The sequence below is a fragment of the Aspergillus udagawae genome, assembly GCF_001078395.1.
Source record: "Aspergillus udagawae IFM 46973 DNA, scaffold_4, whole genome shotgun sequence".
In the NCBI taxonomy this organism is placed as follows: Eukaryota; Fungi; Ascomycota; class Eurotiomycetes; order Eurotiales; family Aspergillaceae; genus Aspergillus; species Aspergillus udagawae.
This window is the reverse complement of record NW_025091267.1, coordinates 1,477,736-1,500,350: the sequence shown is the minus strand read 5'-3', so window position 1 is coordinate 1,500,350 and position 22,615 is coordinate 1,477,736. Positions and strand designations below refer to the sequence as shown.

General features: G+C 52.1%; 10 protein-coding genes across 10 annotated transcripts; 7 read left to right on the top strand and 3 right to left on the bottom strand.

The window, feature by feature from the left end:
- Positions 1-314: 314 nt before the first annotated feature.
- Positions 315-1,589, top strand: Aud_005916 (alpha/beta hydrolase; the record flags this gene model as incomplete). The annotated part of the gene is made up of 2 exons (XM_043290828.1): positions 315-502; positions 584-1,589. 2 exons carry the CDS (start codon positions 315-317, stop codon positions 1,587-1,589), a joined length of 1,194 nt encoding a protein of 397 aa, XP_043146763.1.
- A 256-nt stretch (positions 1,590-1,845) lies between these two features.
- On the top strand, positions 1,846-2,222 carry Aud_005915 (uncharacterized protein; the record flags this gene model as incomplete). Its single annotated transcript, XM_043290827.1, has 4 exons — positions 1,846-1,854; positions 1,921-1,961; positions 2,009-2,077; positions 2,129-2,222. The coding sequence occupies 4 exons, from the start codon at positions 1,846-1,848 to the stop codon at positions 2,220-2,222; spliced, it is 213 nt and encodes a 70-aa protein (XP_043146762.1).
- Positions 2,223-2,295: 73 nt separating this feature from the next.
- Positions 2,296-3,447, bottom strand: Aud_005914 (serine hydrolase domain-containing protein; the record flags this gene model as incomplete). Its single annotated transcript, XM_043290826.1, has 1 exon — positions 2,296-3,447. The coding sequence occupies one exon, from the start codon at positions 3,445-3,447 to the stop codon at positions 2,296-2,298; it is 1,152 nt and encodes a 383-aa protein (XP_043146761.1).
- Positions 3,448-4,135: 688 nt separating this feature from the next.
- Positions 4,136-5,919, top strand: Aud_005913 (MFS transporter; the record flags this gene model as incomplete). The annotated part of the gene is made up of 3 exons (XM_043290825.1): positions 4,136-4,455; positions 4,515-5,633; positions 5,682-5,919. 3 exons carry the CDS (start codon positions 4,136-4,138, stop codon positions 5,917-5,919), a joined length of 1,677 nt encoding a protein of 558 aa, XP_043146760.1.
- Positions 5,920-6,775: 856 nt separating this feature from the next.
- Positions 6,776-7,882, top strand: Aud_005912 (uncharacterized protein; the record flags this gene model as incomplete). The annotated part of the gene is made up of 3 exons (XM_043290824.1): positions 6,776-7,018; positions 7,074-7,429; positions 7,486-7,882. The coding sequence occupies 3 exons, from the start codon at positions 6,776-6,778 to the stop codon at positions 7,880-7,882; spliced, it is 996 nt and encodes a 331-aa protein (XP_043146759.1).
- A 404-nt stretch (positions 7,883-8,286) lies between these two features.
- Positions 8,287-9,631, bottom strand: Aud_005911 (uncharacterized protein; the record flags this gene model as incomplete). The annotated part of the gene is made up of 5 exons (XM_043290823.1): positions 8,287-8,334; positions 8,394-8,742; positions 8,834-9,143; positions 9,200-9,301; positions 9,367-9,631. The coding sequence occupies 5 exons, from the start codon at positions 9,629-9,631 to the stop codon at positions 8,287-8,289; spliced, it is 1,074 nt and encodes a 357-aa protein (XP_043146758.1).
- Positions 9,632-10,716: 1,085 nt separating this feature from the next.
- Aud_005910 (NCS2 family permease) lies at positions 10,717-12,626 on the top strand (the record flags this gene model as incomplete). Its single annotated transcript, XM_043290822.1, has 4 exons — positions 10,717-10,806; positions 10,875-11,795; positions 11,846-11,950; positions 12,003-12,626. The coding sequence occupies 4 exons, from the start codon at positions 10,717-10,719 to the stop codon at positions 12,624-12,626; spliced, it is 1,740 nt and encodes a 579-aa protein (XP_043146757.1).
- Positions 12,627-13,345: 719 nt separating this feature from the next.
- Positions 13,346-15,499, top strand: Aud_005909 (putative C6 transcription factor; the record flags this gene model as incomplete). The annotated part of the gene is made up of 6 exons (XM_043290821.1): positions 13,346-13,462; positions 13,525-14,106; positions 14,157-14,308; positions 14,357-14,527; positions 14,601-14,939; positions 14,998-15,499. 6 exons carry the CDS (start codon positions 13,346-13,348, stop codon positions 15,497-15,499), a joined length of 1,863 nt encoding a protein of 620 aa, XP_043146756.1.
- A 605-nt stretch (positions 15,500-16,104) lies between these two features.
- Positions 16,105-17,556, bottom strand: Aud_005908 (uncharacterized protein; the record flags this gene model as incomplete). Its single annotated transcript, XM_043290820.1, has 6 exons — positions 16,105-16,311; positions 16,372-16,746; positions 16,812-17,095; positions 17,143-17,309; positions 17,360-17,444; positions 17,502-17,556. 6 exons carry the CDS (start codon positions 17,554-17,556, stop codon positions 16,105-16,107), a joined length of 1,173 nt encoding a protein of 390 aa, XP_043146755.1.
- A 2,300-nt stretch (positions 17,557-19,856) lies between these two features.
- Aud_005907 (putative flavin containing polyamine oxidase) lies at positions 19,857-21,653 on the top strand (the record flags this gene model as incomplete). The annotated part of the gene is made up of 5 exons (XM_043290819.1): positions 19,857-19,978; positions 20,032-20,062; positions 20,109-20,246; positions 20,292-20,595; positions 20,641-21,653. The coding sequence occupies 5 exons, from the start codon at positions 19,857-19,859 to the stop codon at positions 21,651-21,653; spliced, it is 1,608 nt and encodes a 535-aa protein (XP_043146754.1).
- Positions 21,654-22,615: the final 962 nt, after the last annotated feature.

The following is a 22,615-nucleotide window of genomic DNA, read 5'->3' as shown; positions in this document are numbered from 1 at the left end:
CTATTTGAATGGGCATTGTGAACTGGATCACTCGCTATATCGCATGAGTCAACATGCAAGGTAGATATGTGCTTCATACACCAGCGCAGACGATTCCAAACCGTCTTCGGAATCCAGTCCGTTCTGAAAGTGGTTATACACATATGAAGCAAGCCAAGTGTTTCTGCAACTGTCGCGTTGAACACATCTACAGATTTCAGCCTGAATGCAAACACTCCGGTTGATATCAGGCTATATAAAGAATTATGGCAGCACTGGATGCAGTATGGCTTTCATGAATAATAGGTTCTCTCGCACAGAAACGATATTCGACAATGGAGTCTTTCCCGGAACCTAATCCAGTCAAGGAACTTACCATTGCTGATTATCTTCAAATTGCCGTGACAGTTTGCTTTCGAGTGCCATGGACTGTCTTAACGACTCTCTTGCGGCGCTGGGCGCCCTGGTCTACTTATCATCCGCCCCCGCTTAGGGAACACGTCTTCCGGCATGTCATGACCTGGTGTGTATTCATCAAAACCAATCCTTGACTACGTGTGTTTCTGTATCGATGAATATTCATACGGTGTGAATTCTCTCGTAGCCTGGGAAACAACACGCCCGGATCGCTCTGGGACAACGTCGCCGATCGAACCGGCCAGAACCTGTTTACCTCGAACCGCTACGGGCATCTCAAACGCCAGATCTACCAGAGCGTACGCAGAGCAGACTTCTGCGGCTTCTGGCTTTGCCGTGGACTGTCAGCCGAAGCGATCCACCCCCGCGATGCCGATCTGGTGCTCTTCCACTGCCATGGCGGCGGATACGTGAGCTTCCACCCGTCTGCCGGAGCGCCAGAACACCTCTTCATGGCGGAGCTTCTCCAACGGTATGGGCTCACGGTCGCCATCTTCTCTCTGGACTACACCCTCGCCCCGGCAGCGACGTTCCCGAAACAGCGCGACGAAGCGATTGCCGCCTACGACTGGATCAACAAGGAGCTGGGCGTGGACGCATCCAAGATCGTGGTCATCGGCGATTCCGCCGGGGGCCATCTGATCGTTTCTCTTCTGACGGGCCTTCACCAGCGCTATCGCAGAGTCAACGATCGACACAGCACCGATCACCCGCCAGACCGACCCGCCGGAGCAATCCTGGTCAGCCCTTGGTTGAATCTACACACGTCACATCCGCGCGCGCTCGCGCTCCACTGGGAGGAGCGGCTGTTCAAACACTCGCTAGACAAATGCTGCGAGCAGGTGATGCGGGACACACCCGCCGACATCGCCGAAGTGTACAGCAACTTCGCCATCGACGTGGCAGCACGCGGCTCCTGGAAGGAGATCCTCCCCGGCCGCACGTGGGTCTCAGCCGGGGCGGAGGAGCTGGTATTCCTGTACGACATTGAGGATTTTGTGGCGCATGCACGACGTGACGGGGCGACGATCGCGCTGGAGGTGACTGCAGGCAAGGATCATACGTGGCAGTGCTCTGAGGCGCTCGGGCAGCATCCGAAATTACTGGCGATGCAGCCTGGGGAGGATGACGAGGGGCTGATGGGGGGTTATCGACGGATAGCGGAGGAGATTCTGAGGCTTGTCGATCGATGACTGTGGGGCTGCGATGACTCGATTAGATGAAGCGCGTGGCATGATGGAATGAAGGGAGATCTGTTTCATTGGTGGAGGGGACGGCTCATCTGCAGAGTGATATCATTATCAGATCCAGGTTTGTAGATGATAATGTCTTGTTATCGATGGAATATATAAGGTCCACAACGTATGGACTTTTTCTTTGCAACCCAGACATCCCAAACCAATAGTTGTCTTCCCAGAGAACCCAATCTGTCATCTACAACGCATCAAAATGCCTGCTGTTATGGCAAGTCTCACAAGCCCATCGAGCGAAATCTATCTTCTAACACAGCAATGGTAAACATAGATCACCCTGAAGTCGAGTGCGACCGACGACCAAATCAAACAGTAAGTGTTGCTGTCATGCTAGCGAAGTCATGCATTGACAACCCCAGGGTGAAAGACAACATCACCTCAAGTGGCGGCAGCATCAAGTCGGACTTTCAACTGGTCAAGGGCTTCACGTACGTCTACCCGTACTCAAACACCGGATCGCACTAACGAGGCCATTCCAGTGCTGAGGTTCCAGACGGGATGGTGGGCGTCTTGTCGAACGATGATCTGATTGAGAATGTAGAGGAGGACGCAAACGTGAGCATTCAGCAATAGAGATAGATACCTTCTGTACTATATGAGATATGAGATACGACTATATACATCGTCCAGGAGATAGAAGCATCCATCATGGCTTGTACGCGTCCAATGCCGCATACACAGCCTTGACATACGCCTCAGTGCGTCCATTTCCCATCGTCCCAGAACCCATCTTATTCAACGTATACGTAATCGTCACCTTGCGATCGACATCCATGATCGCGAGGGACCCGCCCCAACCTCCCCAGAAGCACACTTTTCCTTGCGGCATCCACTCCAACGCCTTGTTCTCCGGCGCCGGCAGCCCCATGCCCATCCCAAACCGGAAAAAGAGCCCCAGCACCAGATCCGCCCCGCTGACCTGTTCCTGGAAGATCAGATCGATTGTCTGGGGCGAAAGGAACCGCTTCCCGTTCGCGCTCCCGCCCAGCGTAACCATCGAGGCAATCCGGTTGATCGCACGCGCATTGCCGAATCCGCCCGACGCACCCTGCTCCGCGCGCCGGAACTCAGGCGTCATGCACGCCGTCGCGTCGGCCAGGGTCCCTCGGAATGCGCGCGCAGGGATACTCTGGGGATCGAGGGCGGGCATGTCTATAGGTGGAGGGGGCACGATGTCCGCCGTGCGCGGCCAGTCCTTCTCTGCGACGCCGAGCTGGAAATCCGCATCGAGCGGGGTAGCAAGCTCGTCGCGGATGAACTGCGTCAGCGACTTGCCCGAGACGCGCCGCACGAGCTCGCCGACTAGGAAACCCTGGGAGGTAAGGTGGTATCCCGACGCGGTGCCGGGGGTCCACCAAGGTTGCTGCTGGATGAGTTTCTCCGTGGCCAGGGGCGTGTTGTAGTATTCGTCGCGGGACAACGGGGGATCCCAGGCGGGTAGGCCGGCGGTATGGCTGAGGACATGGCGGACCTCGATGTCCTGCTTGCCGTCCGCGGCGAACTCGGGCCAGTACTGGGCGACCTTGGCGTAGGGGTCGAGCTGGCCGCGGTCGATGAGGAGCAGTGCGGAGAGGTTGGTGATGATCTTGGAGACGGACCAGACGGGTGCGATTGTGTCCTGGGTCCAGGGCTTTGTGCGCGCAACGTCTGCGTGGCCGCCCCAGAGGTCGACGACGGTCTCCCCGTTGATGTTTACGCAGATGTCGGCGCCGAGTTCCTCGCCGGAAGCGAGGTTCTCCTCAAAGATAGCTTTGAGGGAGGAGAAGGCCGGATGGCAAGTGCCTTGGACTTGTGTCATTTTGATTTGGCTTTCCGACAGATGTTGATGAAGAGAATGAAGGATGAGGCAGAGGAATCTCACCAGGCGGGGTAACTGTTGCTGTTGGGCAATTTTATACTCATTCCGTTCCTCGGCTGGTAGATATTAGGCTGACGTGAGTTTAGTGCGCCTTAACCTGAGACATGACTTAGTATATAACTAGTTAACTAGTTCTTATGCCCCCACTCATCATGGGTATACAGAACTAAATCTGATTGGGGGTCATAATATTGCCAACAGAATCAGCTGCGGCTGAGAGAGACAGAGAATATGAAGACTGTAGCTGAGGAAACAAGATGTAGCCTTGCCAATTGAGTTAGTGTCAACATTCATAAATAATACCAAGAGCGTTGTTTATGATGCTGCAACACCCAACGTCGGCTTGGATGACATCATGTATCACGAACCTCAACATCGCTTTCGGCCCTTGATCTCTTTACAAGCCAACATTGAAACGAATGCCGATTCAATCGCATCTACTTGCCGAAGCCAATCAAACATGACAGCTGAAAGTGTGGATAAGCATTCCGAGCCGCTGTGTCAACCGCGGATGCTTCGGCGTCGATGACATCAAGTCTCAAAGTGACCGAAACACCTGGGATCGCGATGAAGACCTTCTTAAATCCCGGATTCTGCACATAATTCGCAAGCTGCGCAGCTGTACGAAATGTCGTCTCCCAATGTAAGATCCAGTAGCCTCTCATCCGGAACCTCTGACCTGGAAGGGGCTCCCACCTTCGAGGATGTCCGCTCGGAGCCTGTCAGTCGGCGTCAGACGAACATCGATCTCGCTCGTGTAGAAAGTCTTCGTCTGACACACAGATCAACGGTCGGCTCGTCTGCAGGACCAGCACCTCGGGAAGAATGGCTTCCTTTCGGCGACGGGAAGGACTATCCTCCCCTACTACCTGATCCGGAGAAGTACGTTGTTGGATTCACCGGAGTAGATGACCCAATGCACCCGCATAACTGGTCGATGACTAAAAAGTGAGTTGGCATTGAGGCTCAGTCGGAATGCGACGCTGATGGCTGCTTGCCAAATGAAGGGTGCTCCTGTCCTCTATTCTAGCCTACATCACCTTCACCGCATCGTTTGCCAGCGCCATCTTCTCGTCCGCCATTGGCGCCATCTCAGAGAAGTTCAGCATCAGCACAGAAGTTGGCACGTTAGGGGTCACTCTTTATGTGCTTGGATTCTCCGCAGGACCGACAATATGGGCCCCTGCCTCAGAGCTGATCGGTCGACGGTGGCCGATCACGATCGGAATGCTCGGATATAGTATATTCACCATTGGGACTGCAACGGCAAAAGACGCGCAGACCCTTTTCATCACTCGCTTCTTTGCTGGGCTCTTCTCCGCCAGCCCCTTTGCCATCGTGCCGGCTGCCTTTGCTGACATGTACAACAATAGCCAGAGAGGTGTAGCGATTGCCATGTTTGCAATGGCTGTCTTCGTTGGCCCCTTCGCATCCCCTTTCACTGGAGGCTTCATCACAATGAGTTACCTCGGTTGGCGATGGACCATGTACATTTCCGCCATCATGGGATTCTTCGGTGTCGTCCTTCTGATCTTCTTCTACAAGGAAACATATGCTCCGGTGGTCCTGATGGAGAAGGCAGCAACTCTGAGACGTCAGACACACAACTGGGGAATTCACGCAAAGCAGGACGAGGTCGAGCTTGACCTTAACGACCTGATCACGAACAACTTCAGCCGGCCGATTCGCATGCTTCTGACCGAGCCCATCGTGTTCCTCATCACACTCTACATGTCTTTCATATACGGAATCCTGTATGCACTGCTCGGAGCCTATCCTATCGTGTTCCAACGCATCCACGGAATGAGCCTGGGCGTGGGTGGCCTGCCGTTCATCGGCCTGATCGTGGGCGAGTTCGCTGGCGGAATGTACTCCTTGATTGACGCCAGGTATTATGTGCGCAAACTGCGCAATAACAACGACATTCCAATTCCAGAGTGGCGACTGCCACCGGCCATCGTTGGCGGTATGGCCTTCACCATCGGCTTGTTCTGGTACGGCTGGACGGGCTGGACACGGTCCATCCACTGGATGGCTCCCACGGCTTCCGGGTTGTTCACCGGCTTCGGAATTTATGTCATCTTCCTGCAGTGCTTTAACTATCTGATTGACTCGTACCTTCAATTGTGAGTACATATCCGCTGCGCCTGATTCGCGTGCTAATGCGTACACAGTGCGGCATCGGTCTTCGCTGCCAACACCATCCTTCGATCAGCTGTCGGAGCCGGTTTTCCCCTCTTTTCTCGCCAGCTCTTTATAAACCTCGGAGTGCAATGGGCAGGAACGTTATTGGGGTGCTTGGCGTTCATCATGATTCCCATTCCGCTGGCTTTTATCAAATTTGGTCCCCGTCTGAGGCGGCGTAGCAGGTTTGCTCCATCGCCAGCGGTGTTTGAAGAGAAATCAGAGTAGTTCTGAAACAAGAGGGGATCCTTGAATTGGGAGGAAGAGATGGTGCTTGCAGCTTTGCAAGAGGATCATGGATGATGCACAGGCAGCTGTGACGGACAGCTCTACAACGACAAGCAAGATCATAAAAACAGAACAAACTAGACAAACAAACGAGCAGACCATACTCAACCATGCTTTGATCTGCAAGGCAAGACAGTAAATGATAACGGATCCGGGAGGCAGACACTCGGTTCATTAAGGCGGGCGCCAGGCTGCCGGCAGCCCACTGGATTGGGTTAGGATTACACGTCCCTGGCCTGCTTACCTCCCGGCTTTAAGCTGTACTTCCCCAGTCTTTATCGCCGTAGGCTTACATTGGCTGCATGACGTCTTCAGATTTAGTGGTTGGGAGACTGAATCAGAAATGGTGATACTATTTACAGCATCTGGCCATGTCATGCTCCTTGTTCTTGCCGCTTTGAACGACAGCTTGGAACAAACGGTCCAATTCGCACCTCCATGCAGACGGGGTTTTCGCTGGATTATCGTGGTGCATGATGGTTGCAGCGACTTCCCAAAAGGGAAACCAATATCTGATTGGCCAGACGGACGCCAGACACCAAGACCACCGTTTAGTGGCTGATGAGACCAGCTTCAGCTGTGGCATCATGATGGCCCCGAGCCTGATATTGCTGAGAGAGAGTCAATAAAAAGCGGGCCTACAAGTACGGAGGAATATATAAAAGGGAATAAGATGCCCTCCCTTGGAGAAGAGAAATTTGTCCATCCTGCTTATTATTACATTGTGACTCAAGAATCCACAGCCTCATCTAATTCCAGCTGTTCCATTGAAGCTTGCATATCTATACCTACCAAGATGGTGATGCTCCGATTGACCGCCGAGCAGTACCAGAAGCTGCCAATTCTGGTAGACGAGAAGACGTGCATCGGCAAGACCTATATCATCACCGGCGGCAACTCTGGCCTGGGCCTCGAGACGGCGCGACACCTTGTCTCGGCGTCGGCCGAGTGCGTTGTGCTGGCCGTGCGGAATCTCAAGGCTGGAGAAGTGGCCAAGAATGATATTGAGAAGACGACAGGCCGCAAGGGAGTTGTTCAGGTACGTCTGCTGCAAGGTATCCAGGACTTTCACAAAGACTGACCTCTATATATAGGTACGGCATCTAGACATGTCGACCTACGCATCTGTCCAGAGCTTCGTGGAGAAGATTACAGACGAGCTCGACAGGATCGACGGCTTCATCTGCAACGCAGGCATCATGACCGACGCGTGGTCGCAGTCTGAGGGCATGGAGACGAGCATGTTTGTCAACGTCATTGGCACCGTGTTTCTCGGCGCGCTCATGATGCCTAAACTTAAAGAGTGTGCCAGCAAGGACAACATCAAGCCCACTCTCGTCTTCATCGTCAGTGTCCTTGGGTACACCGCCAAGAGTGAGATGGACAAGAGCCGCAACGGCGTCATCTTTGACGGCCTCAACGACCAGAAACGGGGCAATATGGACTCGAGGTAAGATTTACACTCCTATCCCGTCTTCCGGCTTTGCAGCTAACATGCGGTCAAAGATACGCCCTCACCAAGCTCGTGGAAGAGTGCGCCGTACGCCAATTTGCAGCCCTCTGCCCCGTCGAGCGCACAGGCGTCGTCATCACCATGGTCGCGCCTGGGCTCTGCTCCACTGGCCTAGGCCGCGACGCCCGGACCTTCATCAAGATCATGCACGAGGCGGTTCGCGCCATGATGGCGCGAACCGCAGAGGAGGGCAGCCGCACCATTCTACACGGGCTGCTGGTGGGTGAGGAGGGCCACGGCAAGCTGCTGTCCGGCTGCAAGATCAAGGAGTTCTGGGTGCCCACGTGGCTCACCAACGAGGAAGGCCAGAGGCTGCAGAAGGGCATCTGGGACGAACTCGTATCCAGGCTGGAGACTGTGCAGCCCGGCTGCATCTCACGGCTCAAGTAGATCTTGTAACATCGTCCCGAGCTGTACCACAAGAACCGACACGCCCCTATGCGGGAATCGGATGGAACATGACAGGACATCTATGATTAGCTGACATGATAAATGCCGCATTTCCAAAAGGTTACAGTAATATTTATGTCCGCTTTCATTATGATTCCTGTGATGACATATTCCCTGGAATCTTTCTGCTCCCCAGTCGTACATCCTTCCATAGGCGGCAGCCTGGGGCTTCGTGCAACGCGAATATCCAAGGAAACTGACTTAGCTGCCGCTGAATGACAACCCAGCTGTCTAGCTCCAGCCTCTCACAAAGATCGGCAATTAATGGCGATAGCCACCGACAGTCTTTGATATCCAACACCGATATCCCACCTATAAAAAGAATCCATAAGAGTAATGCTGGATCAGAGTCCAAAGACTCCGATGCTGTGACGCAAAGGTCTTGCATGGTCCTTCCCAGACGATCAGAAAGAAGGGGGCAGCTAGATCCATCACGGGTGTATTCGGGTACCAATGTCGTCATAAATGCCAGCATCGCAAGGTATGTCACCTCGCCATAACGTCCTCCGGGCTCAGTAGACGCTTGCATTAGAGGCGAGATATCCACGAGGCGATAAAGGAGCGACACAAGTGTCTCCGTATAGTCTAGAGGGTCAAGCTTCAGTCCCTGCCTCCTCTCTACCTTGTTTAGCAGCCTTGAGAAGCTGAACAGATCGAGCATGATGAGTGGCATCCATGGGGCAGCTCCTGGGGAATGGCCGCTGCCGACGTCCGGGTCGCATAGGACCGGGTGAACGGGTACTTCATCGCCGCGAAACAGGGTGTGTGTGCCATTTTGCATTGCTAATTCAACATCGAGCCTGATAATCTAACTTTAGCTTCACCCAGAAGGGACGAATGCTAAAGTGAGGCAAACTGGTGGCAGTTGAGAAAACAAGAACTTTCACGTACCTCAACGGCTTCAGTGCCAGCGCACGATTCTCTTGCATCAGCCGGGCAATCCCACCCCGCAGCTGAATCATGCGATAGAGCCCGTGGAGATGGACCAGTCCCGTTGCAGGCTGGTGATGTATTTGCTGGTAGATGGCGAGGCTGACCACAGCAGCTATGGCGCTGTCGGATACGGAAAAAGGACCCGACAGTTTAATGTTGACCAAAGCATACGCCTGTGAGATGTGGTGAAGCGTTTTGGGAGATATTGCTGGTTTCCGCTGGAAGAAGTCAACGTAAGATGAGGATATAGCCAAAGTGCTATGAAAATCTGCATTTCTGGTTGTTAACGGTCTGCATGGACCGGCTGACGATGCTGTCACGCACATGCTTCATCTGCTAGAACGTAGTTGACCCAGATCGACTTTATAATATCGTACTTGGTACAGAACTGCGGCGGAAACAACGCATCGCTAATGTCAAAGAACCCTGTGATTCCAACGTCAGGCACAAGGGCACGTGGATGACTAGCCGAATATATGAAGGCAGCATACACCGATGCATGAGCGCCGTGGAACCGGAGTCGAGCTCTTGAGGGAACGAAGTGAGACACAGGTCGCCCCAGAGCACCTGCCGCGGCATCACGTATCCGGATTTTGGAGCATTCAAGACGTGCTTGAGCTCTACAACAGTCTTCTGCTTCTTGGCTGATCGGCGCTGCTTGCCCGTATTCTTGCCTCGCATGACGTGGGAGCGGATGATGCGCCTGTCAGAGCTGCCTATCCCGCTCGGGCTCTGGCTAATAAACTGTAGCGCCATGGTGACAGTGATGATTTCGTGCTATTCAAACGCAACAGGCCTGGCCATCCAGTGGTCCCCTTCTCCGAAAGCGCAGATGATACAGGGAGTGCTGTTGGTTGACGATAATGACACTGGCGATTCGCTCGCATCAGCTGATATCCCCGCCTCATGTTGCATTAGTTAGCTAACTACGCGGCACTAGCGCCACTATGCGTGATTGCAAAGAGGTGGACGAAGACCGCGGCATCTACACAGTAGTTACAGCAACAACAAGATCACGTGCGTAAACAGAACAAACAAGACAAACATCGATAAAGGGAATCACTATGCTACATGATCAATAGCTTGTCTATCAGACAGGCCTCTAAACTCATGCTCTCCCTGTGAGTCGACAATAATAAATAGTATGATATGATCAACAGTGAGCTGTCAGAGCGAATCCTTATCAACTGCTGATAACTCCAGCAATCTCGAGATAGGAGATCGGAGTGATACGAGAACAACGCTTAGTCTCAGCCTAGTCTACTATCTACGTTAACATCACTAGGACGTCAGTCAGGCACGGGAACTTGTGCAATTCCCTCGGTGATGTCCGCTAGATACCTTATACCTTACCATTTCAAGCTCCCTTGTTGCGTTATTCTGCAGTCATAGAAGCTGCAGACTTGGAACCCTTCTATTTCCAGATATTTTTCGCCATCAACTCCATCGAGACCCCGAGAGATCCGTCGACCAATGTCCTTTGGGCCTTCTGAGTCGACCCGCTGAAACCAACGTCCCGATCGGCAATTACCACACAGAACAGAGGCCTCACACTGGACAGAACCACGGACTGCCAAGGACCGCCAAGCTCTCGCCCTCAGAGATAAGCCATTGATCGAATCATATTCTTCCGTTCGAGAAATTTTTTCTCCATTTTTTTTACCCGATTTCTTATCGGTCGCGTGGTTGGTCATGCATGTCATGGAGGGATTGGAAATAAAAGTCGCATCGCGTCTCCAAACTGTGCGCGGGTTTTTCCCTCCGTGACTTTCTATCTGGCTTCAGGCTGGTGATTCTTTCTCCCTTTATTTCCCTGCCCCTTTCTTATTTACTGTCGCATCATGGGGATCACTCAGGCGGTCGACAGAATCAACCTCCGGGTGGCTCAGAGCCCTGTTGGGCGATGGTTTCGCCTGGAGAATTCAGGACATGTCAGTATACCTCTACTTGCGGAGGGTCGGGCCCAAGAGCTCAGAAGAGAAGCTTACCGATGAGACAGCCGAAAGAACGCAAAGGCAGCTACTTCTTCACCGAAATTCGCGCCGGTCTCGCTACCTTTTTCGCTATGGCCTACATCATCAGTGTCAATTCCAACATCACCTCCGAATCGGGCGGGACCTGTGTGTGTCCCCCCGAGAGCCAGGCCGATCTCTGTAACAGCAACACCGAATACCTGATGTGTGTCCAGGAAATCAAGCGCGACCTCGTCACTGCCACAGCTGCCATCGCCGCATTGTCTACGTTTTGCATGGGTCTCTTCTCTAACTTGCCTGTCGCCCTGGCTCCCGGTATGGGTCTCAATGCCTATTTCGCGTACACTGTTGTGGGTTACCACGGCTCCGGCATGATCCCGTATAGCCTTGCTCTCACCGCCGTCTTTGTCGAGGGTTTCGTCTTCTTGGGTTTGACTCTGCTCGGTATCCGACAATGGTTGGCTCGTGCATTGCCAGCCTCGATCAAGCTCGCCACGGGCACGGGTATCGGTCTATACCTTACTCTTATCGGATTGAGCTATAGCGCAGGTATTGGCTTGGTAACGGGGTCTACCGAAACTCCGTTGGAATTGGCAGGCTGCATTTCTTCTCTGCGTGATCCTACGACTGGCATGTGTCCCAGCGATGCTAAGATGCGTAACCCGACGATGTGGGTGGGCATATTTTGCGGTGGTGTGTTCACTGCGCTGCTGATGCTGTATCGGATCAAGGGAGCTGTGATCATTGGTATCTTGCTGGTTTCTATCATTTCTTGGCCGCGACCCACGCCGGTCACCTACTTCCCTCATACGGAGCTGGGTGACAGCATGTTTGATTTCTTCAAGCAGGTGGTGACCTTCCATCCTATCAAGCATACACTGGTTGCTCAGGATTGGAATCTCTCAGGCCATGGTGGACAGTTTGGATTGGCCTTTATCACATTCCTGGTAAGTCCGCGTTCTGAATTTCTCCGCCATCTTGACTGATCAGCGTGTAGTATGTTGATATTCTTGACACCACCGGTACTCTGTACTCGATGGCCCGGTTTGCTGGAACCATCGATGAACGCACTCAGGATTTCGAGGGTAGTGCCCTTGCTTATGTATGTTTCCCTCTCCAGTGTGTTTCTCAATCAATCTGACGATGATCCCCAGATGGTCGATGCAATCAGCATCTCTATTGGCTCTCTCTTCGGCTCGCCCCCTGTGACGGCATTTGTCGAAAGTGGTGCCGGTATCTCTGAGGGCGGAAGGACGGGTCTTACCTCCTGCGTGACAGGTATCTGCTTCTTTATCGCCGTCTTTTTCGCCCCGATCTTCGCCTCTATCCCTCCTTGGGCTACCGGCTGCACGCTGGTGATTGTCGGCGCCCTGATGTGCAAGGCAGCCGCTGAGATCAACTGGCGCTACTACGGCGACGCCATTCCGGCCTTCCTGACCATCGCCATCATGCCCTTCACCTACTCCATTGCCTATGGTCTGATTGCCGGTATCCTGAGTTACGTCCTCATCAATGCCACAGCCTGGCTCCTTGAGAAGGGCTCCGTCGGCCGGGTGGTGCCTCCGAACAGGGACGAGTCGGATCCATGGTCGTATAAGGTTCCCGGAGGATTTTTCCCTCCCTGGCTGCGACGGGCCGCTCGGGGCAAGAAGGACTTTTGGCGCGAAGATGAGGAGGAATCGGTGAATATGGGGGTCGTGCCTGATGGATCCGTCTCTTCGCATGACCGGCCGGAGGGAGAGAAGAGTGGAGTGGGTGTTGGAAACAAAAGCCTTTGATCTATAGCCTTGGTATAATATTGCATAATGTAGCACTTCACACGACGCATCTAGGTAGTTGTGCACCTCGAGATGATAATTCGGGTGTCATATTATTTCATAAATGAAGAATAAACAATGATGACTTTACTTGCGATATAGAGAGAATTCCATCTTGAGATCCCAATACCTCGATATGATAACCTCGATCATCTACATGCATGATACTTACGGTAAGGTGCCGGAGGGCTAGACCAGACCGGCCTGGCTTTATCCACAGGACATTCCATCTTGTCCCGTCAAGAGCATGAGAGATATATTGGAGTTGAATATCACAGAACCACAAGGTAATAATAGCTACCAAGCAATGAAGGAATATCACTACATATCACTTTCCAATAATTCATGCTGCAAGGAATATTCAGTAGATCATTACAATACAATACCGCAGAGAAGCATGAACAGCTTCATCCGCCAATAAGATGGGACGACTCCCTTGGAACAGTCCGGGAATGGCGTAATTAATACCAGCTCTGTCACGGCATTTGAGGTTCCTTACAGGCCTGCTTCGGGTTGAGCGCATCAAGTTCCCCTTCACTTTTGACCCCTTCCGTCATGTTGCATTGAGGCCGATTGCCTTCCCCTTGTTCTACTTGATCTTTCCCACCTTTTCTCAATTATTGGCTCTTCATTGATTCCAAATACCCGGAATGGCCTGAATCCACACTAATACCCCACTCATGGCCGAGTCCAAACCGTCTCCAGCCCCGCCTGGTGGCTCTGGTACAAATGAAGCTCAGCAAAAGCGGAAAAATGTCGGCACAGCGTGCTCGGCCTGTAAAACGCGCAAGCTCAAGGTGTGTGAAGCTGTCAGCTGCCCTATGACTCTGGAAAGCGCTACCATTGACCCCGAGTTCAGTGCTCAGGAACCTCCCCATGCTCCAACTGTATCAAGAACAACGTCGAATGTACCTTCGACGCCAGCGCCGATAAACGCCGCCGCGGCGCCCTAAAGCGCAAGGTCAACCAGCTCGAAGAGAAAGAGGATCTCCTGATTCAGCTCGTCAGCACCCTCCGCGAGAGCGGCACCCAGCGCACCATCCAGCTCCTCAACCTCATCCGCAGCAACGCCTCCCTGGCCGAAATCCAGCTCTACATAGACACGCAGCTGAAGTCCGAGCTGGAACAGACACCGGAGCTGATCGAAGTGTGCAATGAGATACAACGGTTCGAGCAGATGGGGTCGCGGTCGCGGCGTCGTATTCTCGACGCGCAGAGGGCCTCCGTGGAGCCCTTGTTTCGCGTGCCGGCGGCCCCGTGGACGACCGTCACCGAGGATGACGACCATGTATCGCATTTGATTTCGCTGTGGTTTACTTGGGTTCATCCGTTCTACAACTGGATCGATCGGGAGTTGTTTCTGCAAGACATGCAATCGGGTTCATTGGACTCGAAATTTTGTTCGCCATTTTTGGTGAATGCCATCCTGGCCGATGCGTGTGTAGGTCGTCCCAGTTCGACATCTTTGGACTCGCTGGTGACTGGTGACAGGCATACGCGAATTGTTTGGAGTCAGATGCTTCTTCGAGAGACGCGGCCGCCCAGGGTGCCCGCTTCTACAATGAGGCCAAACGATTGCTAGACAAGGAAGAAGGCAGAATCTCCCTTGCGACTGCCCAAGGGCTGGGAGTTTTATGGATATGGTACGTTTCACTCGCTTGCTAGAGCTGGCCTCTGCTGAAATAGCCCAGCGCTTCCATGACCAGGAAAGATCGACATGGCTGGATCCATCAGAGCCAACTTGCGTACGCCGTTCAGGAACTATTTCCGAGCATCACAGCTCCCAAGAATGCCGACGGTGAGGCTCTTGACCTGGCCCGAGCGGCCAATGTGACAGTTTGGGGTTTGTTCAACATCGCGATGTACGCAATGCCGTGTCTTTTACCAGTGCCGGACGGCTAGAACCAGGGACGACTGACCAGTCCCTGGACCCAGGACCCATGCCGTATCGAGTAAGAAGGCGCCTTTGATCAAACCGCCGCGAAAGCTATGCCTCCCGCCGATCACCCATGACCTGGACGCCGACCTGTGGGTACCATATCCAACCGAGTCCGAAAAATTGCAAGCGCATACACTCTGTACGTTCCGAGCCCTCTGTGGTCTGAACGAAATCGCCTACGATATTACCTACCCCCATTTCCAAGGGGAAGTCACCTCGTCAGAGAAGGAAAAGACGGACGAATTGCAACGACGACTGCGAGAGTGGCAAAGCGATCTACCGCCCTGCCTGAAGGAAAGGGACGCTATTGAGGTTCCGCACGTCCTATGTCTTCAGTAGGCTTCTCGTCCCCGACGCGTACGCTCGAGAGGAGTAAATGCTGATTATTTGCAGCATGTACCAGCACACGCTCATTATAACCGTCTACGAACTCTTATGCAAGAGTGAGCGAAATGGTCACTCAGACCAACGACTTTTCCACATGATGCCAGAGACCCACCAGGAGGCCTGTCTGTCATCTGCAAGGAGCATCTCTCAGCTGATGCGCCTTCACCGTTCCGCGTGGGGTGTTGAGCGCATGCCACAAGGCACCAGCCAGCCGATCAACACGGCCTTACTCGTCTTGCTCGAACGGCTGGATGTACCCGAAAACCGTGATGCGTTTATTAACCTCAGCATAGCCGCGAAAGCTGCATCTCGGCGATGGAGCTGGAGCAAAGCTGCTCTGGATAGGATTCGCACGCGGGCTATTATCCATGGCCTTCATCTACCGACCGAGACAGATTCGTTATTTGCTGACTTTGGAAAGCAACCCAAAAATGAGCCTTCAGACGAGTCTGCGTTCACCATGGCCGAAACGATCGAAACCTCAGACGGCGAGGGCTCTGACTTGTGATGCATCGGCTTCGCACTAACCAAGTCAAGTCTTGTAAAATAGATTTAGACTGCGCTGACCTCGACTCGGCTTGTACATTTGTTTTCTGCATAGCCAGTCCTCCTTTCGTCGGATTGAGCTCTCAGGTACCTGACTGCGGAAGCATGGCAGGCGCGAGCGATTACGGTGATCTCAGCAGACGATCTCGACGATATGAGATCTGGAACACATTTGATGTTCCCCGATGATGTGGCCAGTCCGCAAGCTACTGACCTACGCACGGCTCCTGCTATAGTGCTGTGCTACCCTCGGCCGGCGGCCTAGGCTGAGCCTCAATATGTACGAAGAGACCTCCTGAAAGTTTACGCTGATGGTACCAGTTACCAAGCTATGGACATTTGGCGCCCGAGCTTTCTGCACATTAGCAAGTCGCAGATTTGTGCCTCCTCAGCGTTGGAGAGTTAGAATTACCCAAGTGAAATTGAACCAGAACCTTTTATCGGCCTTGTCATCGCGAATCCGCATCATGAGTCTATTAATCATATCTGGCAACCAGAGCGCCATTCCGCATACAAGCATACGCCAACACGTTGATCGTTATCATTGCATCATCAGTCATAAGCACATCAGGCAACCGAGCCACCATCCTTCAGCGGTCTGAGACGTATACGGGGGTAATAGTGCGGGAAATAATGCCACGAGGCCCAGACCAGCACCGTCGCCAACGTGAGCAGCAGCGTGATGACCCAGTACAGCCAGAAATTGCCGGACATGATCCACAACTGCGCACCATTATTACTCGACAGATTGAAGAAGTTTGTCCCGAACAGACCCTACATTCTCAGCCATTTCCACTCATTCAAATTCCTAAACGAGGCTTGCGTTGCACATACCGATATAAACGTCCCCGGCAGATACACCATACTCACAACCGCCACCGTCTTCATCATCGCACCGTCCTTCTGCGAAACTAGATTGAACGCCAGGTTGATCTCGTTGCGCAACCGCTCGCTAAGCGATTTCGACCGCGTCAGGAGCGAATGCAGCTGTTTCGCGACGAAGTGCGCCCGCTGCGCGGTGTGGATCCAGCATCCGCGGTTTTGGTTTGTCAGGGCTTCATACTCGGCGCGGAAGCGCGCCTGCTCGTCGATTAAAGATTGTAGCGTGTGCGTGGCTACTTCGAGGGTCTCGTTTGCGTGGAAAATGTGGCGAGCGATGTCGTGGAGGTTGGGAAAGTTGAGGGGGGGAGGGCGTGGCTCATTGCGGGCCTAGGTTTTTAGTTCTGGTCATTCTATTCGGAAATTACTTTCTGCTTGGGATGGGCGGGGGTTACCTTCTCGATCGGCCGGACCAGATCCCGCAGAGACCAGATCGACTTGTCGTATTCATTGACTACGCCTTGGGCGAAAAGCGTGTGCCAGATGTATGGGTTGCCCCGCTGGTTTGGGGCGGGGCGATGCGCGGCGAGATACTCTGCCACGATGTCCGGGAGGTTCAGGAAGAAGACAAGTTGGCGGTTTTCTTCTTGCGGGTGCCATTGGACAAAGACGGCTGTCTGGACCCAGGCGTATTTGCCTGGTTTGACGACGTGTTTGATTTTGAAGCAGGTCCATGATACTATACCAGATCAGTGTAGGAAGGTTGAGCGTGGGGGATGGACGGACAATGCTTGGTGACTTCTCCTTTATCGTCAATGTCATAGTCGCAGAAGAATGTCCCGTTCAGGTCTGCCTGAATGACGGGGAAGAAGTCAGGAGGAAAAAAGACGTCTGGGTTCTTGTGCTTTAGAACGGGCGAGACTTTGATGCTTTTTTCGGGGTAATTGGCGTATCTGTTTTATCCGGTATGAGATTATGCTAGCCAGAGCCGGAGAAGACCTACAATAGAACTATTGAAGGTGGTTGATGTTGGTAATTCTCTAACTCCTCCCACAGATTCGCCTGTCGCGATGTCCAGGTGTGCTCATCTATCGATGCTAAGTATTGTAGACCCTCAATTAGATCCGGCGGGTAAAGAAACGTACCATTTTCTTCAACAACAGTCGCTATATCCACTTTCTCATCGACATAATTATCCATTGTTGAGTCTTGTCTCGCCCTTTATTAGATGAGAGGCCGAAGAGAGTAAGAAAAGGAGGAAGTCGGACGCTTCATCTTATAACTGTATGTGGTGGCTGTGGCAGCACTAAATCTGCAGCGATACGCTGGCGGCCGTTGACCCTGGGCGTCTCACTTCACCCTCTGGCTGCAGATCTAGCCTTGTTTGCAATTCTAGCCTTAGCCTTAGCCTCAGCCTTGCGATATCTGGTAGCCTGCTCGATAAATTAGTGACCGATAATTGTCATACTCATATATAACAGGTAAAGTGCGTACTTCCATAAAAGACTATGGACTGTCTCACAGCCACCCCTGTAGCTCCCCATACTCAAACGGTTCAGAAATCTCAACTGAGTTATTCGCAATCACATAAAAAGATATCCTGGGAATATTTTCCTAAAAGACTGCGAACAAATTCTTTAGGGAGAGGTATTGTCCGAGTTCCTGTGATCGCAGTCGATTGCCTGCCATCCATTGATTCCGAAAAATCTACGCTGACACGCAGCGTGGGAGGAACGAATATATCTGGAAAAAGGGCAGCGTTGTCAGTAGTGATTTCCATCTGGGGTTGTTGGTGCAACGATTGAAACATCTGGTAGGTGTCCGTTTGCGCTGATGTCGACGTAACTTGCATATCAGGCGTCAAGGACAGAGAGATATGGTCAATTAGAAGAGAAAATTGTTACCAACTTGCAAGAAACCCTTCTTCAAACCTGATGATGACGAAGAGTAGCACTACTGATCGTCATTAGGAAGGCTAATCAACCGCTCCATCTACTGATGATGATGAATGTGCTTCGACATCGGAGAGGGAGGAGGCCACTGGGAAAATGATTGTGCGTCCAGTATGTCTGATGTGTTGACTTGTTTCGCCCCGCTCTGACGACTGTCTTAGCTGGTATAAATCATTATATGGGAATGGGCAAGTCAGGAATATGCAAGTGTCGCGCCAGCCTTGCCTGACACCTATTCCACTATACCTCACCTGACTTAGGAGATGCTGATATATGAAGCCTTCATAGACTTGGTGTCAATAGTTCTGATTTGCACCCCGTATCATCCACGTCGGTCTGTAATGCACCACATCAGTGTACTGTGCACATTTGTTTCCGGTCATCTCAATACATACACTCTTCCACAGAACAAATGGTTCTCAAGCTTCTCATACCCTAAGCGGCCACATACCTAGTCACTAGGAGTATGTTGCAAACCTGTTCACCGCTTTATACGGATTGTTCCTCAGACCCTCAACAAAGCCTCTAACTGTGCGTGCGGCACTACTCCTTTACTCACCGAAGACCTTCGAACAGTCTGAGATCGAAGAGTTTCGGCAAGAGACCCTTGAGGCAATATCTGCCACAGCTTCTGTTCAGCATTTGCATCTGAGAGACCTCTACCTAGCAGCGGATGCACGCCGAAAAATGACACAGAGACCGATGGGCGTGTTGACGGTATTGAAGAATGAGAGTCGCTGATGATTGCTACTAATATGCCAGGGAACAAGTTCTATATCTATTGCAGAGGCTTCTGTCGAGTACAATGCGTGGGCTGAAGTATTGTCGAACAACGAGATTATAGAGCTCTGGGGAAAGCATCGGCCAACCAAGCACAGCCAGAATTTTCGAGGCATACAAGACACCAAAACATCAACATGTGACAGCAAAATCAACATTATTCATGCTTTATTTAGCAAAAAGATCATTGATATCCTTGATTGGGTAATAATGCCTCTAACCGAGTTTGAGGAGGTCCACCCGATCAGCTTGGGTTTCTGTCATGGTAGTTCGGATCCTGGCGATTGTTCAGCCGGACCATGCAAACTATTTGCAAGTTGCAGCTGCAGCTGCATTAGGCCAGCCACCGACTTTCCCACATCTTGCAACAACGATAACACAGGATAGGAGAATTTCTCGTCAGAGATAAAGATGTGGGGAATCATCTGGCAGCCGAAATGAGTGTTAAATCAGAACTCATCGATGCCTCCCGCATAGACCTTCCAAATCTCGCGTAGCGTCACTCCTCATGTTGTGAGATGGTCAGGTGGAGTACGTTACATGGACCTGCCGATCTTCTGCATTGTTTCCCGCATCTTATCTGCAAGTATTCAAGGAGCAATTGGTGCTAATGCAGAAGTGGAGTTGACTGGGACTGCTGCTGAGCTGAATTGTAGTCTCCAGTTGGAGCTGTAAGGTCAGGCATAAAGGCCGCATGCGCCCGCATTCCAGCGCAGGCTTTTTCTCAAGCATTGCGCTCTATTACCTTGCATCAACTTTGTTCTAACGATGCATCTTCAACTGGGTTTGGCTGCCATCGTGGGCTGCGCATTTCAACCTGTCGCAGCGTACGTAGCTCAGCAGCCACGATCTCAAGAGGGAAAATGCCAGAAAACTACGGTTGCAATCTTGTAAATGCATATCTTATCTTTTTTCGTATATCCATATTTGCTAACCCTCGCAGAGGAGCCGGGATGGCAGGAATCAAGGCTGCTGTATGTTGAACATATGCCTGGACGCATTCAAATCTGACCGTAACAGCAAACTTTGTCCAATGCATCGATCCATGACTTTGTCATTCTAGAATACCGTGACACAATCGGAGGCCGCGCTTGGCACACGAATTTTGGCAAGGACGAAAATGGAGATCCTTATGTCGTGGAGTTGGGTGCCAACTGGGTATGTCATTCCTCGTTTGTGTCGAACCACTCTGACCTTGAACAGATCCAAGGCATTGGGACTCCGGATGGGCCACAGAACCCTATTTGGACACTAGCCAAAGAGTTCAACCTCAAGAATACATTTTCCAACTATGACAACGTCTCCACTTACAATGAGAACGGATATGCCAACTACTCGCATCTCTTTGAGGAGTTTGACGCCGCCGACGAGATTGCCAATGCCGCGGCTGGCACGATCCTACTGGAGAATCTACTGGATCAGACAGCTCGGACAGGCCTCGCTTTAGCTGGCTGGAAGCCCAAAAAGACCGACATGGAGGCGCAGGCTGTTGAGTGGTGGAACTGGGGTAAGTCTGGCCGGTCTCCGACAGGAATGAATTTAACCGTATTAGACTTCGAGGACGCTTATTCACCACTCGAGAGCTCTCTGGTATTCGGCTATGCTGGGAGCAACCTGACCTGGAATGGCTTTAGTGACGAGGACAACCTTGTATGGGATCAGCGCGGATATAACACCATCATCAAGGGCATGGCATCGCAATTCCTCAAGGCGAACGACACACGGCTCCGTTTGAACACGCAAGTCACCAACATCACTTATTCCGACAAAGGAGTGACGGTGTACAACAGCGATGGTACTTGCGTTCAAGCGAAATATGCCCTATGCACATTTTCCTTGGGTGTGCTGCAGAATGACGCCGTCACCTTCACACCGGATCTGCCCTACTGGAAGCAGACGGCGATTGAAAAGTTTACCATGGGCACCTACACCAAGATCTTCCTTCAATTCAACGAGACCTTCTGGCCCTCAAACACACAGTACTTCTTGTACGCGGACCCTAAGCTTCGTGGCTGGTATCCCATCTGGCAATCCCTCTCGACGCCTGGTTTCCTGCCCGGATCCAACATTCTTTTCGTCACCGTGACCAACCAGTTCTCCTATCACGTCGAGAGCCAGTCAGACGAGGAGACTAAAGCCGAGGTGATGGCAGTGCTGCGCAAGATGTTCCCGGACAAGGACATTCCAGAGCCGACTGCATTCATGTATCCTCGCTGGAGTACCGAGCCCTGGTCATACGGAAGCTACTCGAACTGGCCCGCAAGCACCGGCCTGGAGGAACACCAGAATCTGCGCGCCAACACCGGCAGACTGTGGTTTGCAGGAGAACACACGTCTCCAAGCTACTTTGGGTTCCTGCACGGAGCCTACTTTGAAGGTCTTGATGCCGGACGACAGATCGCGGCACTCTTGCAGGGCCGCTGCGTCTACTACAATTCGACGATGGAACGGCTGTGCGGCCCTCGTACGCATTACGAGACACTGCATGGAATCACGCCTCTGGCTGATTATAGTGCAGTCAATGGCTGGATTTCCAACAGTTTCTACGATTACAATGATGAATAGTCTGTAGCCTAGACTTGTGTTGGTTTATTTATCTGGAGTCAGGAATGCTCTAGCAGTTCAAAAGATTTGCACTACTAGCGATCACCATGAGTTCTGTGAGGGTTAATATATATCCCTTATCCCAGGCTACGCAATGTAGTTTACTTTACGTCAGGTACCTGTGTAGAATAAGCTTATGATAATAATCATAATATTGTGATCTTATTCATGATCTACAGACATCCCAGTCTGGATCTGTAAACAGAAGATAGGAACCTTAAGGTCTGAACTTAAAGTACATAGATCCCCTTTCCTCCTCTAGATTCCACTAACTGGTGCGGTAAAGCGCAGAAGATAAAGATGCAGAAGCGTTCCACACCCTGGATGATCACTGGATGATTCATCTCGGCTGTCCATTGAAGTCATCTGCTATGACCTGGATTTCAGTCACCATTGGCTCCTCACCAAAGGTAGCACGGGCAATCTGTATATCGTGCAGCTTCTTCCTGTCGTTCAGTAGGTGGCTTGACTGGTGGATCAACAGTATTGGACTCTAGGCCCTGAAGTTGTTTCGAGTCGGTCACAAGGTCGGGCCCGCTGGGCCTTGGGGGAAACCCCTCGGAGCAGGGGGGACTAGCCGGGCAACCGGCCGGCGCCCCGCAGCACTGGGGTGGGGACGCCCTTGACAGGCTTCGGCCGTCCGGCGGGCGCTTAACGACCAACTTAGAACTGGTACGGACAAGGAGAATCTGACTGTCTAATTAAAATATAGCATTGCGATGGCCTCGAGGGAAACCATTTTGAGCTCGGTGGAGGGTAGCCCGGGAATGTCGACTGGTGTTTGGATCGATGAATCACTTGACGCAGTAGTGCTTCTTGCGAGGCTGGTCACAAGGTCCAGCATAAGCCATAGATCATCAGCTTGTAAGGTCCCCGATTTGCATGCACTGTTAACCGGTAGGCGCCTAGGATATAATTAGTAA